We start from the raw sequence: 21,469 nt of genomic DNA, 5'->3' as shown, positions 1-21,469 counted from the left end.
CAGTCTGTATTGATGAGATGTTTTCTCGATCTGCCTGCAACTCTTAGCCGCGCACCACATTCAAATACTATTATAATTTTCCCATATGGGCGTGTGCTGCTGAAACATCCTATTGCCATTTTGGTGGCGCATTCTGTTTTTTCTTCCCTCTTCTCAACGACCTTTGAGGACATCTCTCCCCCTTTTTGTCACATTAATTGTCTCTGAGGAGACTTTTTTTTTTGTATATGTGAGGAAGTTTATTGGGTACAATGGCCAATGCAGCGTTAGAGGAGAACTTTGTCAAGGCGGCATCCCTTGTGCGTGAAGGAAATCATATCGCCGCCATTGGTTTGTACAAGACGATTAGCTCCGACGAGCACATCACAGTGGCACAAAAGATACGGGCATTTTCTAATATGAGCGCCTGTTATGCTGCGCGAGAACAATTCGCTGAAGCACTTAGTGCTGCAAAGGAGGCCCTTCAGATGGACGACCGCAACAGCAAAGTTCATGGGCGAATGGCAGCAGCCTACCACGGGCTCAAGCACTACGAGGAGGCCTCGCGACACTATGCTCGTGCCTACGAGTTGGACCCTAACACTATTTTGTATAAGGAACAACATCAGCTAGTGTTAGAGCTGATGCGCAGTGGCCGAGGTGTCGCATCGAAGGACACCCTTGACTCTTACTACTATCGCAAGGGTATCGAGCAGGGAAAGGAAGCCATGACGAAGGGCGAGTATTTGAGTGCTGTGCGGCACTTCTCCAAAGCGATTGAACTTCATACAAAATGTGCCTCAAATGGGGAGAGTAACAGGGGGAATGGCGGTGGTAGCGTAGCGGCAGATATGGCTGTTTTACTATGTAATCGAAGTGCTGCTTATGCTCGTGCTGGCCGCTGGTCGGAATCGCTGAAGGATGGAATGAGAGCTATAGAGGTACATCCGACGTACGCGAGGGCATTCTTTCGAGTGGGATGCGCACAGCATCAGCTGAAGCGTCCACAAGAGTCTTGCACAGCACTGCGGCGTTGCCTTGAGCTGGATCCCAGTCACGGCGAAGCGAAGAACTTGATGGTGGAGGTTGAGAAGCTGGTTGCTGAGGCTTGTAAGACAACGGAAGAGAGAGAGCGCGAACGCGAGATACAGGTGAGGGAGATTCTAGAGAGGCAAAACGCAGAGGGTGCAACGCACGCGGTTGGGAGCCGGGGACGTGCCCATGCAACTTCATATGTGCTCTGCAGTTATTGTAATGACGGTGGGCACACGCGGGAAGAGTGCCCCCTTCTGCGTCGCAAGCGCTCTCGCACTTCATGAGGTGGAATCCGAAGCACCATGATACCGGTGGAGGAGGTGGTGGGATCCTGAAGTTGGCTCTGATAGCTGGGTGGGTCTGTGGTCTAATTGCAGACGGATGTTTGTTGCAATGGGCTCTTCTGCGCGACTCATGAGAACGGTGTCTGTGCGTTTCAATGTGATTTTTTATTGCTGCTGGGTGTACGTGTTTGTGCGTACCGGGGTGAAGGGTGAGAACCGGGGTTGTAACGATAGGGTCGAGATAGCAACAACAAAATAATATACCAAGATTGTCTTCACTGAACTCCTAATACCTACAAACGCTCAAACTTCTCAAATAGTTTGCGAAAAGTCCATAGAATGATGGAAGCGACGGAACGAAGGCGAAAGAGAGAGCGTAACGAGCGAAATGACGAGAGGCGTGATGACTGTGAGGTACTAGCGAAGACAGATGAGAAACGAACCATAGTGGAGGAATTATTTCAGCGTTTGCAGTCCCTTGACCACACGCATATGGAGTTGGAAGCTCGTCTGTGCCGGCGCGCAGAAGTGAGTGACAAGTCTGGATCAACTTCCTCAGAGCGCGAGTGGAAGGGCCGAAGGGCACGCAAAACCAGGACGGAGGTGATGCCTGGTGTTGCCGAGGAAGATTACAAGCGAATTGAGGAATTTTGTCTTGACAAGGGTAAAGAAGGGAGTGTTACCCGTTCGACTACCCGTGATGTCTCCTTTGGTCAATGGCGCTACACCTACACCTCTGGGAAGCCCAGTGAATGCATCGCGTGCATAAGAAAGGAGCGACTTTTTGTCTTGGATGTTCCCGTTCCATCTGGGGCATACGACATTCGCTTTTCTGCATGCACTGAAATTACAGGAGAGCTACCCAGCCCTAATTTCGCTCCCACGAGGGGGTACACGCGCCACAAGGACCGCTTGAGCGTGACTGATGGTTTGTTTCGCTATGATCTCACCCGAGTTCGCGACAAACACACTACCGGATACGAGGTGGAAGTAGAATTCTTGCTCAAGGACAACGATGAGAAGAAAATAACTGATTCACATGTTGAGGAACTGGTAGGGAGGGCTTTGTCACTGGCAACACTCACCGCATCTGAGGGTTGAGATACATGGACTCAGTACGTGTGCCCCTCCTTTTGTGGGTTGAATATGTTACTGACCTTTTGAGGTGATAGGTATTTGGTTGGTGCAACTGGGCCATTGCGGAGCGGATACCAGATGCAAGCGCAAAAATCTGTGACGCTACTCGCCTCTATATGCCTATCTCCTCCTCCTAAAACGTGCGGTCTCTGTTTTTACTTTCCTTCGAATCGGTATGTGATAGATCTGATGTCTGTGATGTCATGTGAGTGATTAATGCGTTGAGTACCTCTTTCTCTCTACTTCTTCATTTCACCTGGTTCCCCCCTTTCCAACATTGTCACATTGAGGAATGTTGCGGAAAACACCATTGTTCGCTATGGCCACCACGCGAAAGGCGTTGGTTGGCAACGGCCCCACATTCTCCACGGGCGGCGAGTGTATGAACACGTGCGACATCCAGAACGCTTTCCCAATGAATGACCGCGGTGTGCGCTCGTCTTCTCCATTTCAAGAACCTAACACTGCTATTTATGACTCGTACCTTGCGTGGACATACTTCCAGCCCATGGATGTGCATATCGAAAAGCTGCCAGCTCCAGAGGCAAAGTACTATCAGCGTCACACCAAGAAGCCTTGGGACGTTTCGTCAACGGAACTAACGGAGATTCAATCACGCAAAAAGTACTTTCAAACGCTGGGATACCTTGTTGCGTTCATCTACTTATATTTCCTCATGCCAAAGGAGAAGTCTTTCAGCGGACTGAGCGGTCCTGATGGGCACTGGATTATGTTGCCAAAGGGCCGGCCAGAGCTCTTCTAGACGCTATTGGTGAACTGTGTTGTTTATGAATTGTTTTATTATGTAGCGCGCCCAGGTTGGGGTGTTTAGGGAGTAGATGCCGCAGTGTGCTTATACGTGCGTATGGACGCCCGCAAAGGAGTAATTACACACTCACATGCAAAAAAGAGACACATCAAAGTATCAGGAAGGGGTGGCGGTGCTTGCCATGTGCATGTCCTCAGTTTACATATTCTGCTCATCCCGGATAGAAATATGCTGTTGTGGGTTTCATTGTGTGCTGAGGGAGGCGACAACACACTTTCTTTATTTTCTCCTTTCGCATGCCAGTGGCTTGTTTGTTCAGTGTGTCTTTTTTTTTTTCGATACAAGTTTACGCATGGGCATATGGTCACAAGTGTGGTAATGACCCCCTCAGGAAGGTAGGAAGTGAGGATGTGTGTGTGTATGTGTGTGTGGAGGAGGGTCAGGCTGATGCAAATAATCGAAAAAGAAGTGGTTGTCTTTAGGATGCAGTGCGAAAACTCCTCCTGGCGGCGTGAGGCAGGACAAATAATGGTTTGTGAATTCACCGTCTCTGTGTTGTCACCACTGTTGTTTCGCTATCGCTTTACTGTTTGTTTGAAATCAATGAGACCAGTTCTCCTAATTTTTTTTTTCGCACCGTGATTCCATATTTAGTTGAAGTGACCGAGACAGCAGGGACAGGAGAGGCCCAATAACAGTGACAAGTGTGGTGGTGAGTACAAGGCAACTTTCCACACAGTGTACGAGACTTCTGTTGTACTTGTCCCGTGAGGGCAAACTGTTTTGCTTCCGAAGGTGCATATACATTTATGTATACGGCCAACTTAACGGTTTGAGCAGTTCCAAGAAAAGATTAAAAAAAAAAAAAGACGGCGCTGGTATTGCTGTCAGCTGTGTGGAGGGCGAGAGGAAATGAATCTCGAAACGACTGAGCACTTGCAACGCCTTGGACAGGAACCTGAAAGGATACGTAATTTCTGTGTCGTGGCTCATGTAGATCATGGAAAAACCACACTTAGTGATTATCTTGTCGCGAGCAACGGCATCCTCTCGCCGCAGCTGGCTGGAGAAGTTCGTCTTCTTGACTCTCGACCAGACGAGCAGGAGCGTCGTATCACAATGAAGGCCAGCTCCGTAGTGCTGCGCCATCTACACGAAGGTGTCGAACACCTCTTGAACTTGGTCGACTCACCTGGACACATCGATTTCTCGTGTGAAGTTTCCACTGCTATGCGGCTGTGCGATGGAGCTGTTGTTATTGTGGATGTGGTAGATGGTGTGACTCAGCAATCTAACGGCATTTTGCGTCACGCATACCGTGAGGGGCTCTCCATGTGTCTGGTACTGAACAAGGTGGATTTGCTCATCACCGTGCAGCAGCTGAGTCCAGAGGAGGCTTACTATCGCATGCGCTCCATCGTGGAGACGTGCAATGCTGCGCTGGCGGGGTTTGCAAATCAATTAAAGATACAGGAGGAGGATTGTGTAGCGGGGAAGGAACGGGATGACCCAAGTGACGATGTCTGGTTTTGCCCTACGAAGGGGAATGTACTTTTTGCCAGCTGCCACGATGGATGGGCCTTCTCTGCTGAGTTTTTCTCCCGTCTGTACGAAGGCAAATTAGGTGTACCTGATCTCCAGAAGCACCTTTGGGGTGAGTACTATCTGAAACCTCAAATGAAGGGCGTGGACACGACTCCGCGACGGGCAGGACAGCAGACGTTGGCAGTGCAGTTGATGCTAGAGCCGATATGGAAATTGTACAGTGTGTTTCTCGATGAAAAGGATGACGGGCCTGAGAAACAGCTCAGCATGGCTGCTAAGTTGGGCATACCGGAGAAGTTGTGGAATAATCCGAGACGGGGTCAGCGTGGTAAGTTAAAGGCACTGCTCTCTTCGTGGATGCCACTGGCAAAGTGTGTGTTAAGTACTGTGTGCTCAAAGTTGGACTCTCCTGTTTCTGCGCAGCGGCGGCGGTTACGGTTTCTCATCCCCCGTTTCGACGAAGCACCAACTGCTGTTCGTGAGGCTCTGATGAATTGTTCTCCCGCACCCGATGTTCCCTGTGTTGTGTACGTCTGTAAACTTGTGGACACACAGTTCCTTGTTGGTACTACTCTTGGCAGGGAGGGAAATGATGACGATGCGTTTATTGGGTTTGCCCGCGTTTACAGTGGTCGGCTTCGTCCGGGGATGAAGATGTACGTGCATAGTGATGACAAAGTTGTTGAGGCTACCGTGGGAAAGGTGTTTTTATTTCGTGGAGCCGGGCTGGATGAAGCGGATGAGGTTTGCAGCGGGACCCTCTGCGGTGTCGGAGGGCTCACGCCTTACATTGCCAAATATGCTACTCTCTCAAGTCTAGAAGGTGTTCCACCTCTAAACCCCCTTGTGCTGCCGAGTACCTCTATTGTTCGAGCTTCTGTGTTTCCACGGGATCCGAAAGACCTCTTTCTGCTGCAGCAGGGACTGCGGCTGCTCTACAAGGTGGATCCTCAAGTAGAGGTGAGCATACTTCCGACAGGGGAACACGTGATCGGGACCGCCGGGGAGGTTCACATGGAGCGCTGCCTGAGGGATCTGATCGACACTTTTGCGCGCGTGGAGGTGATGGTGTCCGAATCAATCGTCTCGTTCCGCGAGACCATTGTAGCCACCGGCCCAAGTGCTAAGCCGAAGCTGCACACTGCTACCACACCCGACGGTGCGTTTGCGGTTACGCTATACGCTCGGTGTATGCCTCAGGAAGTTCTGGATATAATAAAAGATGACAACAAGAATCGTGGTACTGCTGGACATGTGATTCAACGCATTGGGGGCGCACTAAACGCGAACAAACGGTGGTCAAAGGAAATCGAGCATGGCGTTGTTGCCTGCGGCCCACAGAAGCTAAAGTTTGTTGGTGTTACCCTCTTGCTGAACTTCAGTGAGCATACAGATTCATTGGGGGTGTTGCAGAGATTCAACCACTGGAAAGACTCGATTGTAGCTGGATTCCAAGCAGCGGCAGAAAGCGGCCCCATGGCACAGGAGCCAATGTTCAACATTGCGTTTGTGATAACTGATATCAATGTTGAGGCTTCTACGAGTCTCACAGGTGGGATGGTACTGCCTTGTGTTCGGGATGCCTGTCGTGCAGCGATGGAGCTGCACTCAAGGCGACTTGTGGAGCCGGTCTATGAGTGCACTGTCTACTCCTCCGGTGCGACTCAGGGTAAAATATACGGTTCGCTGAGTCGCCGGCGTTCTGACATTATAGAGGAGGTCCCCAATGAGGGCAGTGACCTATTTTACATCCGCTGCTTGCTTCCAGCAGTCGAGGCATTCGGGTTGCAGGACGAGCTGCGTGTAGTGACTCAAGGTGCCTCCACAGCGCAGTTACAGATGAGTCACTGGAATGTGTTGGATGCAGACCCGTACTTTACGCCCACCACACGCGAGGAGATTGAGGAGCACGGAGCCGAAGTGGCAACGAAGAATATCGCAGAGCAGCTGCTTGAGCGGGTTCGTCGCCGGAAAGGGCTCCACCGGGAGCGTGTGGTGGAGAACGCAGAGAAGCAGAAATTTTCATTGAAGGGGGCGTAGGTGGGTTCTTTTTGGATGCTTACCGAAACGAGGTAATAAAAATATCATTTTCAAGTAAAAGATTTGTTCACACCCACGTGTGCGCGCGTGTGTGTTGTATGTGTTTGGAAGGAACGCGTGCGCCGGCATGCTTTCTTTGCACACTGATAATGTTGCTTTAGCTGAGGTTCTTTTTCTCCCCTGTGGTGCTAGCCCGAACTCGAAATTTTTAATTTAGAGGAAGGGAAACCCCAAGGATTCATATAATTAAGAGTAGTTTGATGCGGTGGATTAGTGTTCGATGACGGGAGAGCCTGTTCGTATCCACGTCGGTTCGGCCCATCTGTTTAAAGATAAAAGTCGACAACTTATTAAATGCGGCGAACGGAATATTGTTGTGTGCCTTTATAACAACCAATTTTATGCTATCGACAACGCCTGTTACCACCATGGGGGGCCGTTACTTGAGGGCGATATTGAGGATATGGGTGGCCACCCCTGCATTGTTTGTCCGTGGCATCAGTACCGCATTACCTTAGACACTGGAGAGGGTCTCTACTGGGCGCTGCAGATGACACCATCGGGCACTATCGACAGAAATGGCAAGCAGGTTGTGCGATCCAAGGGGAGGAAGCAGCGCATTCATACAGTCACGGTTGAACATGGTGAAGTGTATGTGACGCTAAACACCTCTGGTCCTGCTCTCGACAGTGATGCGTACGCCGAGATGGCTTTAGCGAACAAGGATCGCCCCATGACGAAGCCTATCAGCAACGACGGTATTCGTTCTAAAACCTTTCACAGTTCCCTCCGTAGTGGGCAGGTCTTGGAAATGCTTGGGTCGTCCGGAAGCCAATTGCTTCCATGTGGCTTCACGCAAGGCAAAGTTGTGTATTGTGCACGAACGGAGCACGTGTGTGATGACACAAAGGAGTTCTTTTTCAGTAGTTGCCGTGGTGTTTTGGATCTTTTCCCCCAACCTGGGCAGTTTGTAGACTTGGAACTACCTATCCGTGGCCCCTCCGGCAGGTTTCTAAGGCGTCGGTGGACGGTAGTTGAGACGGACAAGGAGGGTTGTCTCTTCACTTTGATCATTAAGGAAGCTAAAGGAAGCCGCGGAGGGAGCACATGGATGCTTAAAAATGGTCTGCAACAGCGATTTCCTCTTCTTTTAGTCGGCGGCCGTTTTACTCTCTCGCATAACATCAGGCGGTTGCTCGAATTGGAGGGACGTGTTGTTGTTCTCTCCGCTGGTATCGGCTTGACCGCACCGTATGCTTTGCTTAAGCGTCTCTTCGACGGTTCGCAATCGCCTGTGCCGACGGATGAGGGGAATATTGCCATGATGCAGGTTGTTCATCTCCACGTGGATGGGAAGGAGTCACTCCTTCCAAGGTGTGATGACCTTGTTCGTTGGTGCAGCCATCAGGGCGATCGCTTCATGTATCGATTTCACTGTTACCTCACCAAACAAGACCCAAGTGCAATGTCAAACCACCTGTTGCTTCCTCATACCACTTGTGGGCGTCGTCCGACATTGTGGGACGTTGAGGAATTTATGGGCGAGTTTGTCCGCACTTCCCCCCCTTTAGCCTTTGTGTCTGGCCCCACCGAGTTCGTAACTATGGGGAAGAATGCCCTCCTCTCCTTGGGGGTGCTGGAGTCTGACGTGGTTACGGACGACCCCGATAATTTGGGACCCTGATTCCACAGGTCAGAGTAGAGGGTTACAGCATGTTGGGCACAGGCGGTATGACAAGTTTATTGGAAGTTGGTGCTGTCCTCGCGTTCATATATTGTGGTTCTACATTTTGGAGGCTGAGGGGGACGGTTAACCGCGACGTTCCAAAACGGTCTTACTTTTTGCTGCCGTTTTTGTTTATATTCCGTGTTGATCCTTCTTTCCCTCGGTTGTGCGGGTCATTTTAACCCTTGAAAGGTTGCAAATAAACAAACAGATAAACAAAAATAAAAGCAGCGAGCGCATCCACCGGCTCCAAATCTTATTTTTTTTCCATTTAACAAAATTGATGGTTGTTAGTTCCTGCGTGGTACGCATTCCATTCGCTCTTTCTAATCCGTCCCTTCCAATGAGTATTTTATGTTGGTCTCTCAAGTTGTAGAACTAGGGTAATGGGAGGACAAAGCAGTGTAACCACCACACCGGAACAAATACCTGTGAATGGGAAGTCTTTGGATTGGGGCCCACCACCGGATGACATCCCAGAAGAGGAGCGGGACAATGAGGAACTTGTGCTTCAGACATGGGCTTTCTGCAAAGCAAAGCCCAGTCCTGCACAGAATTATCGTAGTGATGTGGAGGAGCGGAAACGGCGTCAATCCATGTTATGGAGGAAGCGTGCCAGTTTTATCGAGTTGGACTGTGGGGAGGACAGTTTTTTTGTGTCCAACACGTACAAAGTTATCGGTGTTGCGGATGGTGTCGGAGGATGGCGTGACGAGGGTGTTGACGCCTCACACTTTGCAAACTCGCTTATGGAGAATGCCAAGCACTTTTCTGAGACCCACCGCAAGGAGCTAAACCCAGAGGTGATTCTCCAATCTGCCTTCGACAAGGTGCTTCATGATAAGGTTGTGAAGGCTGGAAGTAGTACGGCATGTGTTGTGGCGCTGCAGAAGGACAGCAGTGGTGAACACTACCTCGATGTTGCCAATGTGGGCGACAGCGGCGTGCTCGTGGTGCGGAACAGGCAGGTCCAGCACCGTGTACATGAGAAGGTCCACGGGTTCAATGCGCCTTTTCAACTTGCTGTACTTCCTCCACATTTGCAGGGCCGTGCTTTTTCTGATCGCGTGAGTGACGCGACCCGAGAGAAGATCCCTGTGCAGAGGGGTGATGTGGTGATAACTGGCACGGATGGTCTTTTTGACAATCGCTTCAACATATCCCTCGCCGCTGACGCGGGCTGGATTGGCCATGTGCAGGGGAGCGCACTTGAGCGGGTCCCGCTTGTGGGCCTCTTACTCGGTCCCATATTTGCAAACGACAAGGTTGCATATGTGGACCCACAGCGTGTTGCCCAGCGCATTGTACAGGACGCATATAAAACTTCACTTGACGAAAGCGCGCATACGCCGTGGGCGTCGATGCTCAGGAAGTTTGGTGTGGAAGATGCAAAGGGTGGGAAGGTAGACGATATTACACTTGTTCTGAGTCGTGTTACAACACGTGAGGAACTTAACGCTACTAGCACATGGTAAACTATAGCCATTGGGGACCAAGCAGTGACTGTATTTGTAACCCCTGGAGGGCGAATTGGGTGACGAGCGGGTTTAGTGAAGGCGTGCGTAGTCCTGAAGCGTATACAGTACCGAAAGCCGTTGCGTGAGGACACCTTTTATTTCAAAGAAGAATTTATCGGAAATTATGTTGATTGTAGCACCCTGTTTCGCAAACATGTTTATGTGTTTGCGCAATGTGATGGCGTGGTGAATCGCTCGGTCTTTCGAACATGTCCAATGGGTGGTGAGTCGGTGTTATCGCCACGTCATTCGTACTTAACGTTTCTACATTTGTGTTATTCTTCAATTATGATTGAATAAATCTTGAAACCTTAATAACTGTGAGGGGGGTTCACTAGTGTTTTGTCTGAAGCGGGCATCTTTGTACTGGAATCCACGTTGCTACTTTTTACTACCTAACGTTTACCCTTTCATTGGTGATTTGTCGGTGTTTTACTGCAAGAAAACAGGGAATTTATCACACAGGCACACCGATGAAGTTTGAGAACCCCGTTGCTGCCTTTCTAGAGAGCCGAAATCCGGCTCGTGCGAGTCTCAAACGGAACCGCACCTTCGTTGATTTCTCAGCACTGAATTCCGAAGCGGAAACACCTGTGGCGGATGTGGGGGCGAGCGACCATGATGTAACAAGCTTGGTCGGTGCTGCCGAAGAGGAGGATTGGACGAATGTTGCCACTGTTTCATCGAGTCCCGTGAAGGTCCTCTTGCTTCCTGATGATGGGGAGGAAGAGGAGGAAGAGCTGCGGCTTCTTCTTGGTGACAGGGGCAAGGTTTTTGTCCGCCCTAAAGACCCACCAGTTCGACAAGAAAGTTCGACCGATGTCACGTCGGAGGAAAATGATGTGGCCAATGTTTCTGCCGATGTGGACGACAAGGTGAAACAGAACCAGGTGTCACTGGGCGATGTCCTATGGGAAAAGCTTTCCAATGCCGACCGAGAAGAGTTGGCCGAACGGTTCGAGCGACATTTTCTTTGGGAACTTTCCAAAGATGTGGAACTGGCATGTACTTACCAGCCCTTTTTCACAAGCAAGACGATGCGTTTGATCCAGGACGGGGTGCAGTCATCTCAGTTCCTTCCACCAAAAATATTGAGTCGTGAAACAACGAATTCCCCTGACGGGTACGTGCTACGTCCATACCAGTTCGATGGAGTCCAATTTTTGGTAAATCGTTTTCATAGTGGAATGCCCAGCGTTCTTGGTGATGACATGGGTCTGGGGAAAACGGCACAAGTTTCGGCGTTCCTCAACGGTTTAAAGACACTTTACAACGTTGGTGGCCCTCACCTAATTGTGGTGCCCCTTAACACCGTCACAGGTTGGGCGCGGGAGTTGTCCCGATGGGCACCTACGCTACATGTGGTGAGTTACAACGGTGACGGCAAAGAACGAGCGATGCTCCGCGGTGGAAGGGGTAGTAAGCGCGGCGTTTTTGTTACTACTCCCGCGATTTTACGTAGAGATCGAGGTTTCTTTTGTAAGCGGTCGTGGGTGGTTGCCGTTGTGGATGAGGCACACATGCTGAAGGAAAGCACGGCGACAATCTCTCATGTGGCTCGGAGGATCACAGCGTGCTTCCGGTTAGCCATGACGGGCACACCGATTCAAAATTCTGTGAAGGAGGTGTGGAGTATAATGATGTTCCTTTATCCCTCATTTTGCGCCCTCTACGAGAGGAACGGTGGTGATACCATTTCGGCCGCAAACAACTGTGCAAAGCTTCTGCAACACGTTATGCTGCGGCGAACGAAGTCTACCACCGATCTTGGCATCCCCCCGCGTGTGGACGAACCAGTCATTATGGTGGAACCTACGAGAATACAACGGGCGCTGCTGTTGAGAATGACGGAACGGGCTCTCAGGGAGGATGGTGGTGTATTCCAGAACCATTTGGCACATCAACGAGTGATTTGCAGTCACCCACTTGCGCTCCGTCTGCTAACCATGGAGGGGCGGGACTCTCTTACTAGAGTGGAGGACCGACTGTCGGCATGTGGTATTTCGCTAGATGAGAGATCGATCATAGCACCAAGCGGGAAGATGATAGAGCTTGATCGTATGTTGCGTGAATTCCATATGAACGGTCACCGGTGTCTTATTTTCTCGAACTTCACATGTGTCCTGGACCTTTTGCAAGGGCTTTGCATCCTGCGTGACTACAGTCATGAGCGTATAGATGGCAGTGCACAGCGAGTAGAGCGTGAGCTCTCGATGGCGCGTTTCAACGGACCGGCATCCAAAGTGTTTGTGTTCCTTATTTCCACAATGTCAGGGGGAGTTGGGATAACTCTTACTGGCGCTGATATCGTTATTCTCTTTGACGCTAACTTCAATCCGCAAATGGACAGACAGGCTGCCGACAGGGCGCACCGCATTGGGCAAACGCGCACCGTCCGCGTGTTTCGTCTTTGTTGCAAAGAGACAGTTGAGGAGCGTATTCAAGACATCGCCTTGCGGAGGCTCTCCTTAGGCGAGTTTGTCGTAGATGGCGCTGCAGTGGGTGATGATAATTCAGCTACAGAAATACCGGGTAGTTACATTCAACAACTTTTTTCGACATCAACAAGCGGTGAGAACAGGGAAGAACACTGGAGTGTCGGGTCGAAGGATCACCGCGACGGACTAACTGAAGAACAGCAGGGGATGAAAAAAGATGACCCCGTTGTTATCGATTCCGGTGCAGGTGAGGGTGTGGAGAGTGCTCAAGTTCCTTTCGTTTCCCCCCAAGATCAGAGCAACGCCGAGGACGATGCGATAGTTGATGATATTTTGCGCATGGAGGCGGGAGGAGCATCAACTATGCTTTCGGCAAAGCCCATCGGTCGCGTTGCTCGGGTGACAATTGGTGTCACCCATGAGTGCTTTGTGTGCGGGGAGGGGATGCGGCCATTACAACCTCTTTTCCATTGTTCTTGGTGCACGAAAGCCTATCATGCAGAGTGTGCTAACGAGCGCGTCCTACCGGAGGGTGTTTCGGCCCCGCGGAATTGGACGTGCCCACGTCACAGATGCGACCTTTGCGAAAAGGTTGCGACAACAGATGGGGCGCTATTTATGTGTTATGAGTGCCCAGCAGCGTTTTGTTTCGATTGCCTTGACAAGGACTACCTTGATCTTGACAACGATGGAGTCAATTTTCTTCACATCCACCGGAACTATCCTGGAATGGAGACGGAAGGAATGGATGTGCGACGCAATGTGTACTACATCCGGTGCTTCCGCTGCAGTGGGGTTCTTTCCTCCTCGTCCACGTCGGTTAGCGGAAGCACGGAAGAGGACACAACCAGCATTGACGGCAGTTTCAGTGAATCTCACTAGAGGTGAGGTGTGTGTGTGGGGGGACGATATTCGATGCAGGGGATTTGGATTACATAAAATTTATAGTTTCCCCCTCTTTCTCCTCCCGACCAGTCAAGCTCGTTTTCGTAGACGGTGCCACCAGGTTTCGCTAGAAGACCAATGTGGTCGGTTCTTCCCCCCTTTGGTCGATTTTTTTTTATTTCAAAAAAAAAAAACAGAACCAAAAAAAAAGAGGAAATCCTTTTAACATATGCTCACACCACTTTAGTTTTAAGCCGTATCTGCTTGATAAAAGCTAGAAAATTTGGCTTATTTCGCTTCATTTGCTACGCCACAGGTCAACAACAACGTGTCTCACGAGGTGTGTCGCGCAAAGGCTAAATGCTTTAGGGGCGAAAAGATACGTGAAGAGTGGGAGGGCTGGTATTGTTGTGCAGTGCGTCATTTCTAACGTTTTTTTTGTGCGTCCGCTGCCTGTTGTAGTTGATTTTTCTTTCCCTCTATTCGTTTCCCCGTTTTTTTCTTCATTTTTTTTTTTGGGGGGGGGCGTTCTCTGTCCTGATTGTTTAAACTGAGCGCAATAACGATAGAGAGTGGACAAAAACTTCGCCGCAGCGGTTCCACGATTCATTTGCAATGTTTGTTAAAAAAAAGGTGGTGGTGCTGCTGCGATCCAACTTTCTAAAGCCTTTTCCGTTTCCTTCCCTTCCAGCGTCAACTCTGCCCATCGATTTTTCTGCTTCATTACCAATGCAAATTCCGCCTCTTTTCTTTTTTTATTTTTTAAATCGTGAACATTGCCTAATAAACGGGCTGAAATGTTCCCAGCATTTGAGGTGGCGGAAAAGGGGTCTGCAGGGTGTGCTTTTCTCGTTTTCACGCATGCATCACGCTCGTGGGCTCGTGAGGCGGTCATCCACCGCTATCCTTCGGAAATTGGAAGGTTTATCCGCCCCACACGGTGTTTCGACGTGTTTTCTTGATGCTTCCTTCATCGACGGCTCAGGCACAAGGGTGAAGTTGCAACTACTACATACTGCTGCGTTATTACAAGTTCTGAGTGAACTCCCTAAAACCGAAGCGTTAGCTCATGTACGGGAGGCTAAGAGGATCTCTGCGGCGTCATTGTCGCCGTCGTCCCTTACTTTCGGTACGGAAGCATTGTTTAATGTGGAACAGCGCGCGCCGCTTTTTGTAAAGCGCAGCGCCGCTGCTGCGGTTGCCGAGCTGGCGAGTCGCCAGTCACGGTTTCTCTCGAAAGTGGAGGGACGTTTAATGGCTCACGATCTCAAGCTTGTGGAAGCCTTTACCAAGGAACTGCTGCAAAAAGGAGGTAAGTATACCGATAATGAGATAGCACAATACCGCGGTGTTGTGGAGGAACTTTCTAAACTTAATCCGGCTGCCGCACTCGCCATGGCAATGAATGCGGAACTCCCCTCACTTGGGAGTGCCGCAGCAACGGCTCTGGCACGTCTGGTACGGCTTGATAAGCCTGCCGCTGTTTTATCGTTTCTAGAGGGGTTTGCAGCAAAGGATGAGGTGGCACCAGCGTCAGAGACATGTGCCACTCAAGTGGCCATACGATTGCGCAACAGACTGTGGGGTTTGGGAGATGCAACGGCTACCGCAACCTCCAGGACAAGCCCTGCGCCGGATGCGTGTGCCACAGCCTCTGCAGTGCAGGAGAGAACAGCTGTGCGCGAATCGATTGTCGTGGCGTGTCGTTTCAACATTGACCCCAGTATAGTTTTCCCAACAGATGCTGCAGCCATTCAGCGCTGGAGTTGCCAATTTCTTAGCGATACTATGTGGCCGTTGGAGAGAGCAGAAGTTATTACAGATGTGATCTGTCGCAAGCGGTTGCTTCCACGCCGTGTTGCTGTCGACTGCCTGAGCAACTGGTGCCTTACTGATCTGGAGCGGCCGTGGTTTTCCTCTGCCTTTGCCATAGGTGGGGCTGGTGAAACAAATACACAGGCGGAAAGGGAAGTTTCTACGAATGTTGACGAAGCTGTTGTGTACTGCACGGCATTGTCGTGTGCTTTAAAAGATCCAAAGCGCAACCTCGTAGACAACCGCCTGTTACTTCAGTATGCCAAGTTGTTGAGTGAGGGTGAGTTGGATCCCAGCCACTCAAGTTTCCCTCACTTCATTGAAGAGTGTGGTGAGTCCCACTCGGATCTCGAGCGACCAGCGGAGATTAGTTTTCTTCTGCAGCTGACCGACCGGTCAGTCATGGAGCAGTTGCTCGCGCTAGCACCGCACTGTTCCTACTGGAGGACGCTATTGGAGAAGAGACCAGAGTGTGCAGACATTGGTGCCGCACCGGAGGGCCATATGCGTGTAGTAGTGAGACTTCCCCCCGAACACGAATGCGTAAGAGCCGCCGAGACAATGCGTGCGGGAGATCCCTTAAAATCCCCCCTGCCAATTTTCCCAGTTGTATACGAAGATGATGATCTTTTGGTCATCAACAAGCCACCGCATGTGGCGACTTCGCGTCATGCCCTCAGCTGCTCTCAGTTGTGTGATGATAAAGCAACAGATATTGTTTCATTGCAATTAACCTGCAAGAAACGTGGGGATGTGATGAGGCGCGTTTTCCGCCAAGGCCAGGTTCATCGCTTGGACACGGAAACTAGCGGGTGTCTCATCATGGCAAAAAGTGACGTAGCGGCGTCGTCGCTGCGTCACCAGATGGGGACTAGCGCTGCCTATTCACAGTCCAGTAAGATATACCTTGCGCTTTGTGCCGTTGTGGAGTCAAACCTCACAAATATACCACTGAATGGGGTCCTGCGTGATCCGGCGGATGCGAAGATAACAACCAAGTATCGTATTGTGCACTTTTATAAGCGTTTCCGCGTGGCACTCGTGGAGGCCCGGATTCAGCAGGGAAAAAAGCATCAGATACGTCGGCATTTAGCGGCGGTAGGACTTCCCATATTGCAGGACGTGGAACATGGTGGGGCCGCTTGCTGTTCCCCCCTCCTACAGCGTGTGGCTTTGCACGCCTCTTCTGTCACTGTGGTCCATCCTCGTACAGCCGAAGTCCTCACATGTGTCGCTCCGTTGCCAGAGGATATGCGAAGTGCCATTTTTCGTCTGTCCTGTGAGTGAACTAAGGTTCCCTTCGAGGAATGTTTTTGATGTGCTGCTCCGTCACGAAGTGATTGTTGTTAGGTCGCCCCACGCACATGCTTATCAGTCGGTTGCTGTGCTTTCCCCCACTTGGATTATAGCCGTACGTTGTAATATTGATTTACCTTTTTTTTAAAAAAAAAAAGAACAGTGCGGGTATATGTACCTTAAACTCGTTTACCATTCACCTTTGGTTGTTGTTTAACCTGAGAGAGCAGAGAACGCAAGAGACATTTTTGTTGTGTATTGTTTTCTTCTATTTCGCCTTGTTGTGGTGTCTTTGTTGATTTATTTGGACGGGATACCAAGAGTTTCCCGGGAGAGGAGGAGGGAAGAATATAGTACGAGTTACGGACCATAGCTTGCGACTGTGCAAACCAAATTGCACGGCTCGCATCCCACCGGAACGCCATCTTTTTTTTTTTTGGTTGCGTCCCATTTTTCTTTTTTGGATTGACTGATGCGTTGCGTGGCACTGTCACTTTCACCTTGGACGGTCAGGCCACCGAAGGCTTTGCAGAAGGGGTCGACGGGTTATGTGCAACAGCGGACCGTGCGATGGGGAAGCTACTGCAGCCGTCCCTCAGGGGAGACTGTTTTTGAGAAGCCTGTGAAGCCGCATGTGGAGGGAGAAACGCGATCGAGCAATAGATGTAGTGCCAAAGGCCTTCCGAATGGGTTTGCGCGCGAAAACAACGAACCGCATAAGTTACCGGAGTGAGGTGTAACGGATGCTCATGGGTTTGGAGCGGTGGGTGTCGTCGAAATGATTGTTGCTTCCTTTGTTGTTCGTGTCGTATATCGTCTCCCCGCCTCATCTCTTTATTGTACATACACTTCTGTGAGTTTGCTGCTGCCGTGTGGGGAATGACCATTTGCAATGTTTCCCCCGTTTTACTATGCCACTATCGGATGCTGTTGATGCGTTGTATTGTGCACGAGTGTTATTTAACTGGTAACATTGCATCCAAACGTGCCAAAGATGTACTCCACTACGGCACTACTTTTGGGAAGGTCCCTTCCACAAGGTGCTCCGTTGGGGCACTGCAAAAGGATTTCTTCTCGCTCCGATTTATTATGCGCTTCGCTATTGCTACACACTTTTAGACTGAGGTGCATTGTGAAGGGGATTATCCAAAGGCTCATTATACATGAGCGCTATTTATAGTCTTCTATTCGACTCGTCATCGACGTTGGGCGTAATAATCGTTAGTGTTGTTCCATGGTTTGTAGTATTACTTTACTATCTTTACTACCGGATAAAGCGAATTGGTGAAGTACCACCGGAGGTAGTGGCGCCGTTGGCGCACTTTTTAGAAGTATTAACTGATGGCGCCACCGCTGGCTATGATAAGGAGCTCATGAATTTGTTTCATCCGGAGTTGCTGACGGTTAGGGTGGAACGCGGTGTTGTGCGAGCAATGGTTCGATGGGTTTGCGATCGGCTGGGAAAGGTGACGAACATCATGCGCGATGCCGTTCTTGTTAAGGATGACGGTGACGAGGCGCACATCATCGCACTGGTGGATTTCGAGAAGGTACAGCAGGTGAAGTGTCGCATGTCATGGAAGTGGAGACATACCACTGGAGCCGCCCCTCGGAATCAAAGTAGCGCGAAGACTGAGGTTAGCAAGCGCTTTTTTGTCACAGCGTTCCGTTTTGAACCACACACGGAAGTGAAGTCCGATGTATTACAGTTCTTGAAAACTGATGACTTCATACCGTTCGCTGAGAAATTTGTGGAAAGGCTCTTCGAACGGCCCCCAAAGACCGCTGTTGAGATGATGGTGCCTTCTCTCAAAGATAAATACATCTCTAATCTCGACAAACTTCAAGGTGATGTTCGAGGTGTATGTGGGCCCCTCCTTGGTGGTTCCGTGGATGTGAACTGCTCACTAATTGATGCAACGGTGCTGCGCGGGCCGCTATCGACTGCGAAAGAGGAGGGACAGACGGAAGAGGGTGTGAGAGGAATCGAGATGAGTTTCTTTGTTAGTGGTGTGGGTTGTCGAAATGTGAATGTGAATTTGTTGCTCGTATTTGCGGATCTGCGGTGTTACGTGGGCCGTTACGAGGTACGGGTCGTGCCTGATACGCGAACGCAAGTAATCGTCGACCGTGACACAGGCGAGAAAACGTTTATTGGATGAAATATTGTCCTCTCTCCCCCGTATTTGTTGCACTGTGAGGGGGTGTGGGTGCCCTCCTTGGGGGTGCTGGTGGTGTGCATTTGCACTTACTGTTTCAGTCCGTACGGACTTTTTACGCTCAGATATTAACTGTCTTTCTTATCAGTCCCTTGTGGAATTGCGGAAGAGAATTGAGGTTGCCACACTATTACTTCACTTCATCGCCTGTTTTTCTTTAAACAACCTTCTCTCTTTTCTTCATTGATCTTCCTTCTTATTCTTTAAATGCACCAACGAAACGACACGTACTTGGAGCGTTAGTTCAAGGAATAGAAGCAGCAAATATTTTATCCTTTGAGGTCTGTTAATTGAGGTTGGTCTTAGGGACAACGAGGACGGCGAACGCGTGTGCGGAAGGGAGGAGAAGAAATTAGTAAGCAGTGGTGGTGGTGGTGGTGGGTGACGGTGTGAAGTGGTGCTGCGCGTTTCTGTCGTTCCCGGTATTATTTTTTTAAATTGAACAGCTTGAGGGGGACTTTGGTATCTACTGAACTCAGTCCGAGGAGGAAAGAGTGACAAAAGGAGAGGAGGTGAATAGACAAGAAGAAAATGAACCACGATGCCATGTCATTCTTCCAAAACATCTCGGCCAGGCTCAGCACTGTGAGAAACTGCACGAAGAAACCTCACTGTAGGCGAGAGGAGGAGGCTCAGCCACAGCAGCCAATTGCATTACCCAAACAATCTTCAACCCCACCTCCGTTAATTTCCTCCGTAGCACCGCCGACACAAAGCGTTGTGAACGAGAAAGCGGCTTCCACGCCTGTTGTTTTGCCGTCGAGGGTGCAACCCACCGTTTCGGCCCGGTGGTCAGGCCCTGAGGCTGAAGTGCCAGAGAGCGCTGCCCGTCCGCGCCGCAACCGCACACCATGTCCGCCTGTTAAGCATAGAGGGGAAAAGAGTGAGGAGGAACTCCGACAAGTTAGCAGCATCATTATGACGCAGGCGCAGGAACCGGCGTCCAAAAGCGTTAGAACAGGTGCGGCGGCCTCCTTAGTGGAAGCGTATAGGTGTGTCAATAGCATTCGGGATACGGGTGAGCCTCCCGGGGAAAGAACGGATGACGTCACCAACATCAACGGTAGTGGTGACAATGACGATGGTGGTAACACCAAACAGGCTAGGGCAAAACTTTATGAAAATGCCGTTTCAGAACAGGTGCGGCGGATACAAAAGATGCCAAAGAACACTTCACCTGTGAATGCGAAGAATCATGCATCCCTCCTTCCACGACAGCTTCCGCGTTTTCGTGACAAGATCACACTTATATTAGATCTTGATGAGACGCTTGTACACAGCTCACTCACAAGTCAGTCGCGACATCACGATCTAGTGCTGGACGTACGAATGGAGAACACATCCACCACCGTTTATGTTGCTTTTCGTCCCTTTATGCGTGAATTCTTGCAGGCCGTGGCACCTCTCTTTGAGGTCATTATATTCACCGCCTCCGTCTCGGTTTATTGCAACCAACTGATGGATGCAATTGATACTGACAATATACTCGGTTCCCTCCGACTTTACCGAGAGCACTGCAGTATTCTCAATGGCGCTTACGTGAAGGACCTCTCATTGCTTGGTCGGGACCTGGATCGTGTCGCTATCATTGACAATAGCCCTGTGGCGTACTTATTTCAGCAGCGTAATGCAATTCCAATTCCGTCTTGGTTTGACGACCCTGGCGACAATGAATTGCAGCAGCTGATTCCCATGTTGGAGATTCTCGCCGCGGAATCTGAGGTTTACACTGTATTAGACCAATACAATGCGGTGCTTCACTTACAGCAGGAACAAGCGAGACAAAACTCTCCGCATTACTGACGGTGAGGCGGTGTACCACCAGCTTGAGGTGTGCAACGAGATTTAAGTGGGGGCGGGTAATTCGTGTCACATCCGTCAACCCGTTCATAACCCTTTTCATATGAACATACATCTTACTCTTGTTCTCTGTTCTGGCGGTTTATTTTTCTCTTCCCACAATTCTACATTTTTCCCTCACAGCGGTGTGTTTTTGTGTGCACGTGGGCCGCGTTATCGTCATCATTTAGTGAACCTGATTTGATGGCTATTGTGTTAATTGGACTGTATGTACTTGGATGGATGCATACATACTCGGCTAAATGTGTTTCTCTACGTTGCCAACATACTTTATGCGAGTGTATTTGTTCGTGAGCGAGGGCGGACGGGATCACACTTTCTTTTTAATTTTGTTCATTTTACAGGAAGAGGTATTAGCGCAACGTATGCCCGTGCGTATGTGTGTATGTGTGTGTGCGTGTATGCGTGGTGGGAGCGCCTGCACGATTCGGACGGCTATGAACATCATGATTACCTTTTCCCCTTTCTGTTCAACAGCTCACTCATCACTATTACTTTCCCCTTTTCAACCACGCAGCCCTGCAGTTTTGCAGTCGACGTTGCTGTGCCCGCTTTCGGCACTCTTATTGTGTGCAGCTGTGTTGTACTGTGCCTCTTTTTTTAGTTGTTTTTTTGATTTTAGTTTGCGGCGCGTCACTTCTTCTCGTATTTTTCTTTACTTTCCTTCTCACTGATGGTAAAGGCAACGACACGGCATCAAAATGCAGGGGTGATGAATATTTGCGAAGAATAAAGAAAAAAATGGGGAAATAAAATATATTAATATATATATATATATATGTGTATTTGTGCGTTGTGCTTCCGCAGTGTACCAGCGATGTGTCTTTGAGCTTAACCACCCCCCTTTCCCCCTTTCGTCCCTTTCGACCCTTCGCATGATTTTAGGGCTTTATTTTATTTCCTTTCCTTTCCTTTCATTTCCTT

General features: G+C 49.9%; 10 protein-coding genes across 10 annotated transcripts, besides 5 other annotated features; all 10 read left to right on the top strand.

Moving 5' to 3' along the window:
* Positions 1 to 6,928: part of a sequence feature (sequence corresponds to BAC RPCI93-48O8) that runs on past the window's edge.
* Tb927.3.2200 (hypothetical protein, conserved) lies at positions 252 to 1,298 on the top strand (the record flags this gene model as incomplete). The annotated part of the gene is made up of 1 exon (XM_838721.1): positions 252 to 1,298. One exon carries the CDS (start codon positions 252 to 254, stop codon positions 1,296 to 1,298), a length of 1,047 nt encoding a protein of 348 aa, XP_843814.1.
* Tb927.3.2190 (hypothetical protein, conserved) lies at positions 1,638 to 2,399 on the top strand (the record flags this gene model as incomplete). The annotated part of the gene is made up of 1 exon (XM_838720.1): positions 1,638 to 2,399. The coding sequence occupies one exon, from the start codon at positions 1,638 to 1,640 to the stop codon at positions 2,397 to 2,399; it is 762 nt and encodes a 253-aa protein (XP_843813.1).
* Tb927.3.2180 (hypothetical protein, conserved) lies at positions 2,728 to 3,198 on the top strand (the record flags this gene model as incomplete). The annotated part of the gene is made up of 1 exon (XM_838719.1): positions 2,728 to 3,198. The coding sequence occupies one exon, from the start codon at positions 2,728 to 2,730 to the stop codon at positions 3,196 to 3,198; it is 471 nt and encodes a 156-aa protein (XP_843812.1).
* Tb927.3.2170 (translation elongation factor EF-2, putative) lies at positions 4,117 to 6,789 on the top strand (the record flags this gene model as incomplete). Its single annotated transcript, XM_838718.1, has 1 exon — positions 4,117 to 6,789. The coding sequence occupies one exon, from the start codon at positions 4,117 to 4,119 to the stop codon at positions 6,787 to 6,789; it is 2,673 nt and encodes an 890-aa protein (XP_843811.1).
* Positions 6,929 to 21,469: part of a sequence feature (sequence corresponds to BAC RPCI93-30P12) that runs on past the window's edge.
* On the top strand, positions 7,070 to 8,473 carry Tb927.3.2160 (hypothetical protein, conserved; the record flags this gene model as incomplete). The annotated part of the gene is made up of 1 exon (XM_838717.1): positions 7,070 to 8,473. The coding sequence occupies one exon, from the start codon at positions 7,070 to 7,072 to the stop codon at positions 8,471 to 8,473; it is 1,404 nt and encodes a 467-aa protein (XP_843810.1).
* Positions 8,902 to 9,990, top strand: Tb927.3.2150 (protein phosphatase 2C, putative; the record flags this gene model as incomplete). Its single annotated transcript, XM_838716.1, has 1 exon — positions 8,902 to 9,990. One exon carries the CDS (start codon positions 8,902 to 8,904, stop codon positions 9,988 to 9,990), a length of 1,089 nt encoding a protein of 362 aa, XP_843809.1.
* On the top strand, positions 10,506 to 13,352 carry Tb927.3.2140 (transcription activator, putative; the record flags this gene model as incomplete). The annotated part of the gene is made up of 1 exon (XM_838715.1): positions 10,506 to 13,352. The coding sequence occupies one exon, from the start codon at positions 10,506 to 10,508 to the stop codon at positions 13,350 to 13,352; it is 2,847 nt and encodes a 948-aa protein (XP_843808.1).
* Tb927.3.2130 (hypothetical protein, conserved) lies at positions 13,971 to 16,457 on the top strand (the record flags this gene model as incomplete). The annotated part of the gene is made up of 1 exon (XM_838714.1): positions 13,971 to 16,457. The coding sequence occupies one exon, from the start codon at positions 13,971 to 13,973 to the stop codon at positions 16,455 to 16,457; it is 2,487 nt and encodes an 828-aa protein (XP_843807.1).
* Positions 17,630 to 18,628, top strand: Tb927.3.2120 (hypothetical protein, conserved; the record flags this gene model as incomplete). Its single annotated transcript, XM_838713.1, has 1 exon — positions 17,630 to 18,628. The coding sequence occupies one exon, from the start codon at positions 17,630 to 17,632 to the stop codon at positions 18,626 to 18,628; it is 999 nt and encodes a 332-aa protein (XP_843806.1).
* On the top strand, positions 19,217 to 20,488 carry Tb927.3.2110 (hypothetical protein, conserved; the record flags this gene model as incomplete). Its single annotated transcript, XM_838712.1, has 1 exon — positions 19,217 to 20,488. The coding sequence occupies one exon, from the start codon at positions 19,217 to 19,219 to the stop codon at positions 20,486 to 20,488; it is 1,272 nt and encodes a 423-aa protein (XP_843805.1).
* Positions 20,917 to 20,953: a microsatellite.
* Positions 21,300 to 21,331: a microsatellite.
* Positions 21,443 to 21,469: part of a microsatellite that runs on past the window's edge.

The sequence above is a fragment of the Trypanosoma brucei genome, chromosome 3, assembly GCF_000002445.2.
Source record: "Trypanosoma brucei brucei TREU927 chromosome 3, complete sequence".
In the NCBI taxonomy this organism is placed as follows: Eukaryota; Euglenozoa; class Kinetoplastea; order Trypanosomatida; family Trypanosomatidae; genus Trypanosoma; species Trypanosoma brucei.
Note: the sequence above shows the minus strand (reverse complement) of the source record. Positions and strands in the feature narration are given on the sequence as shown.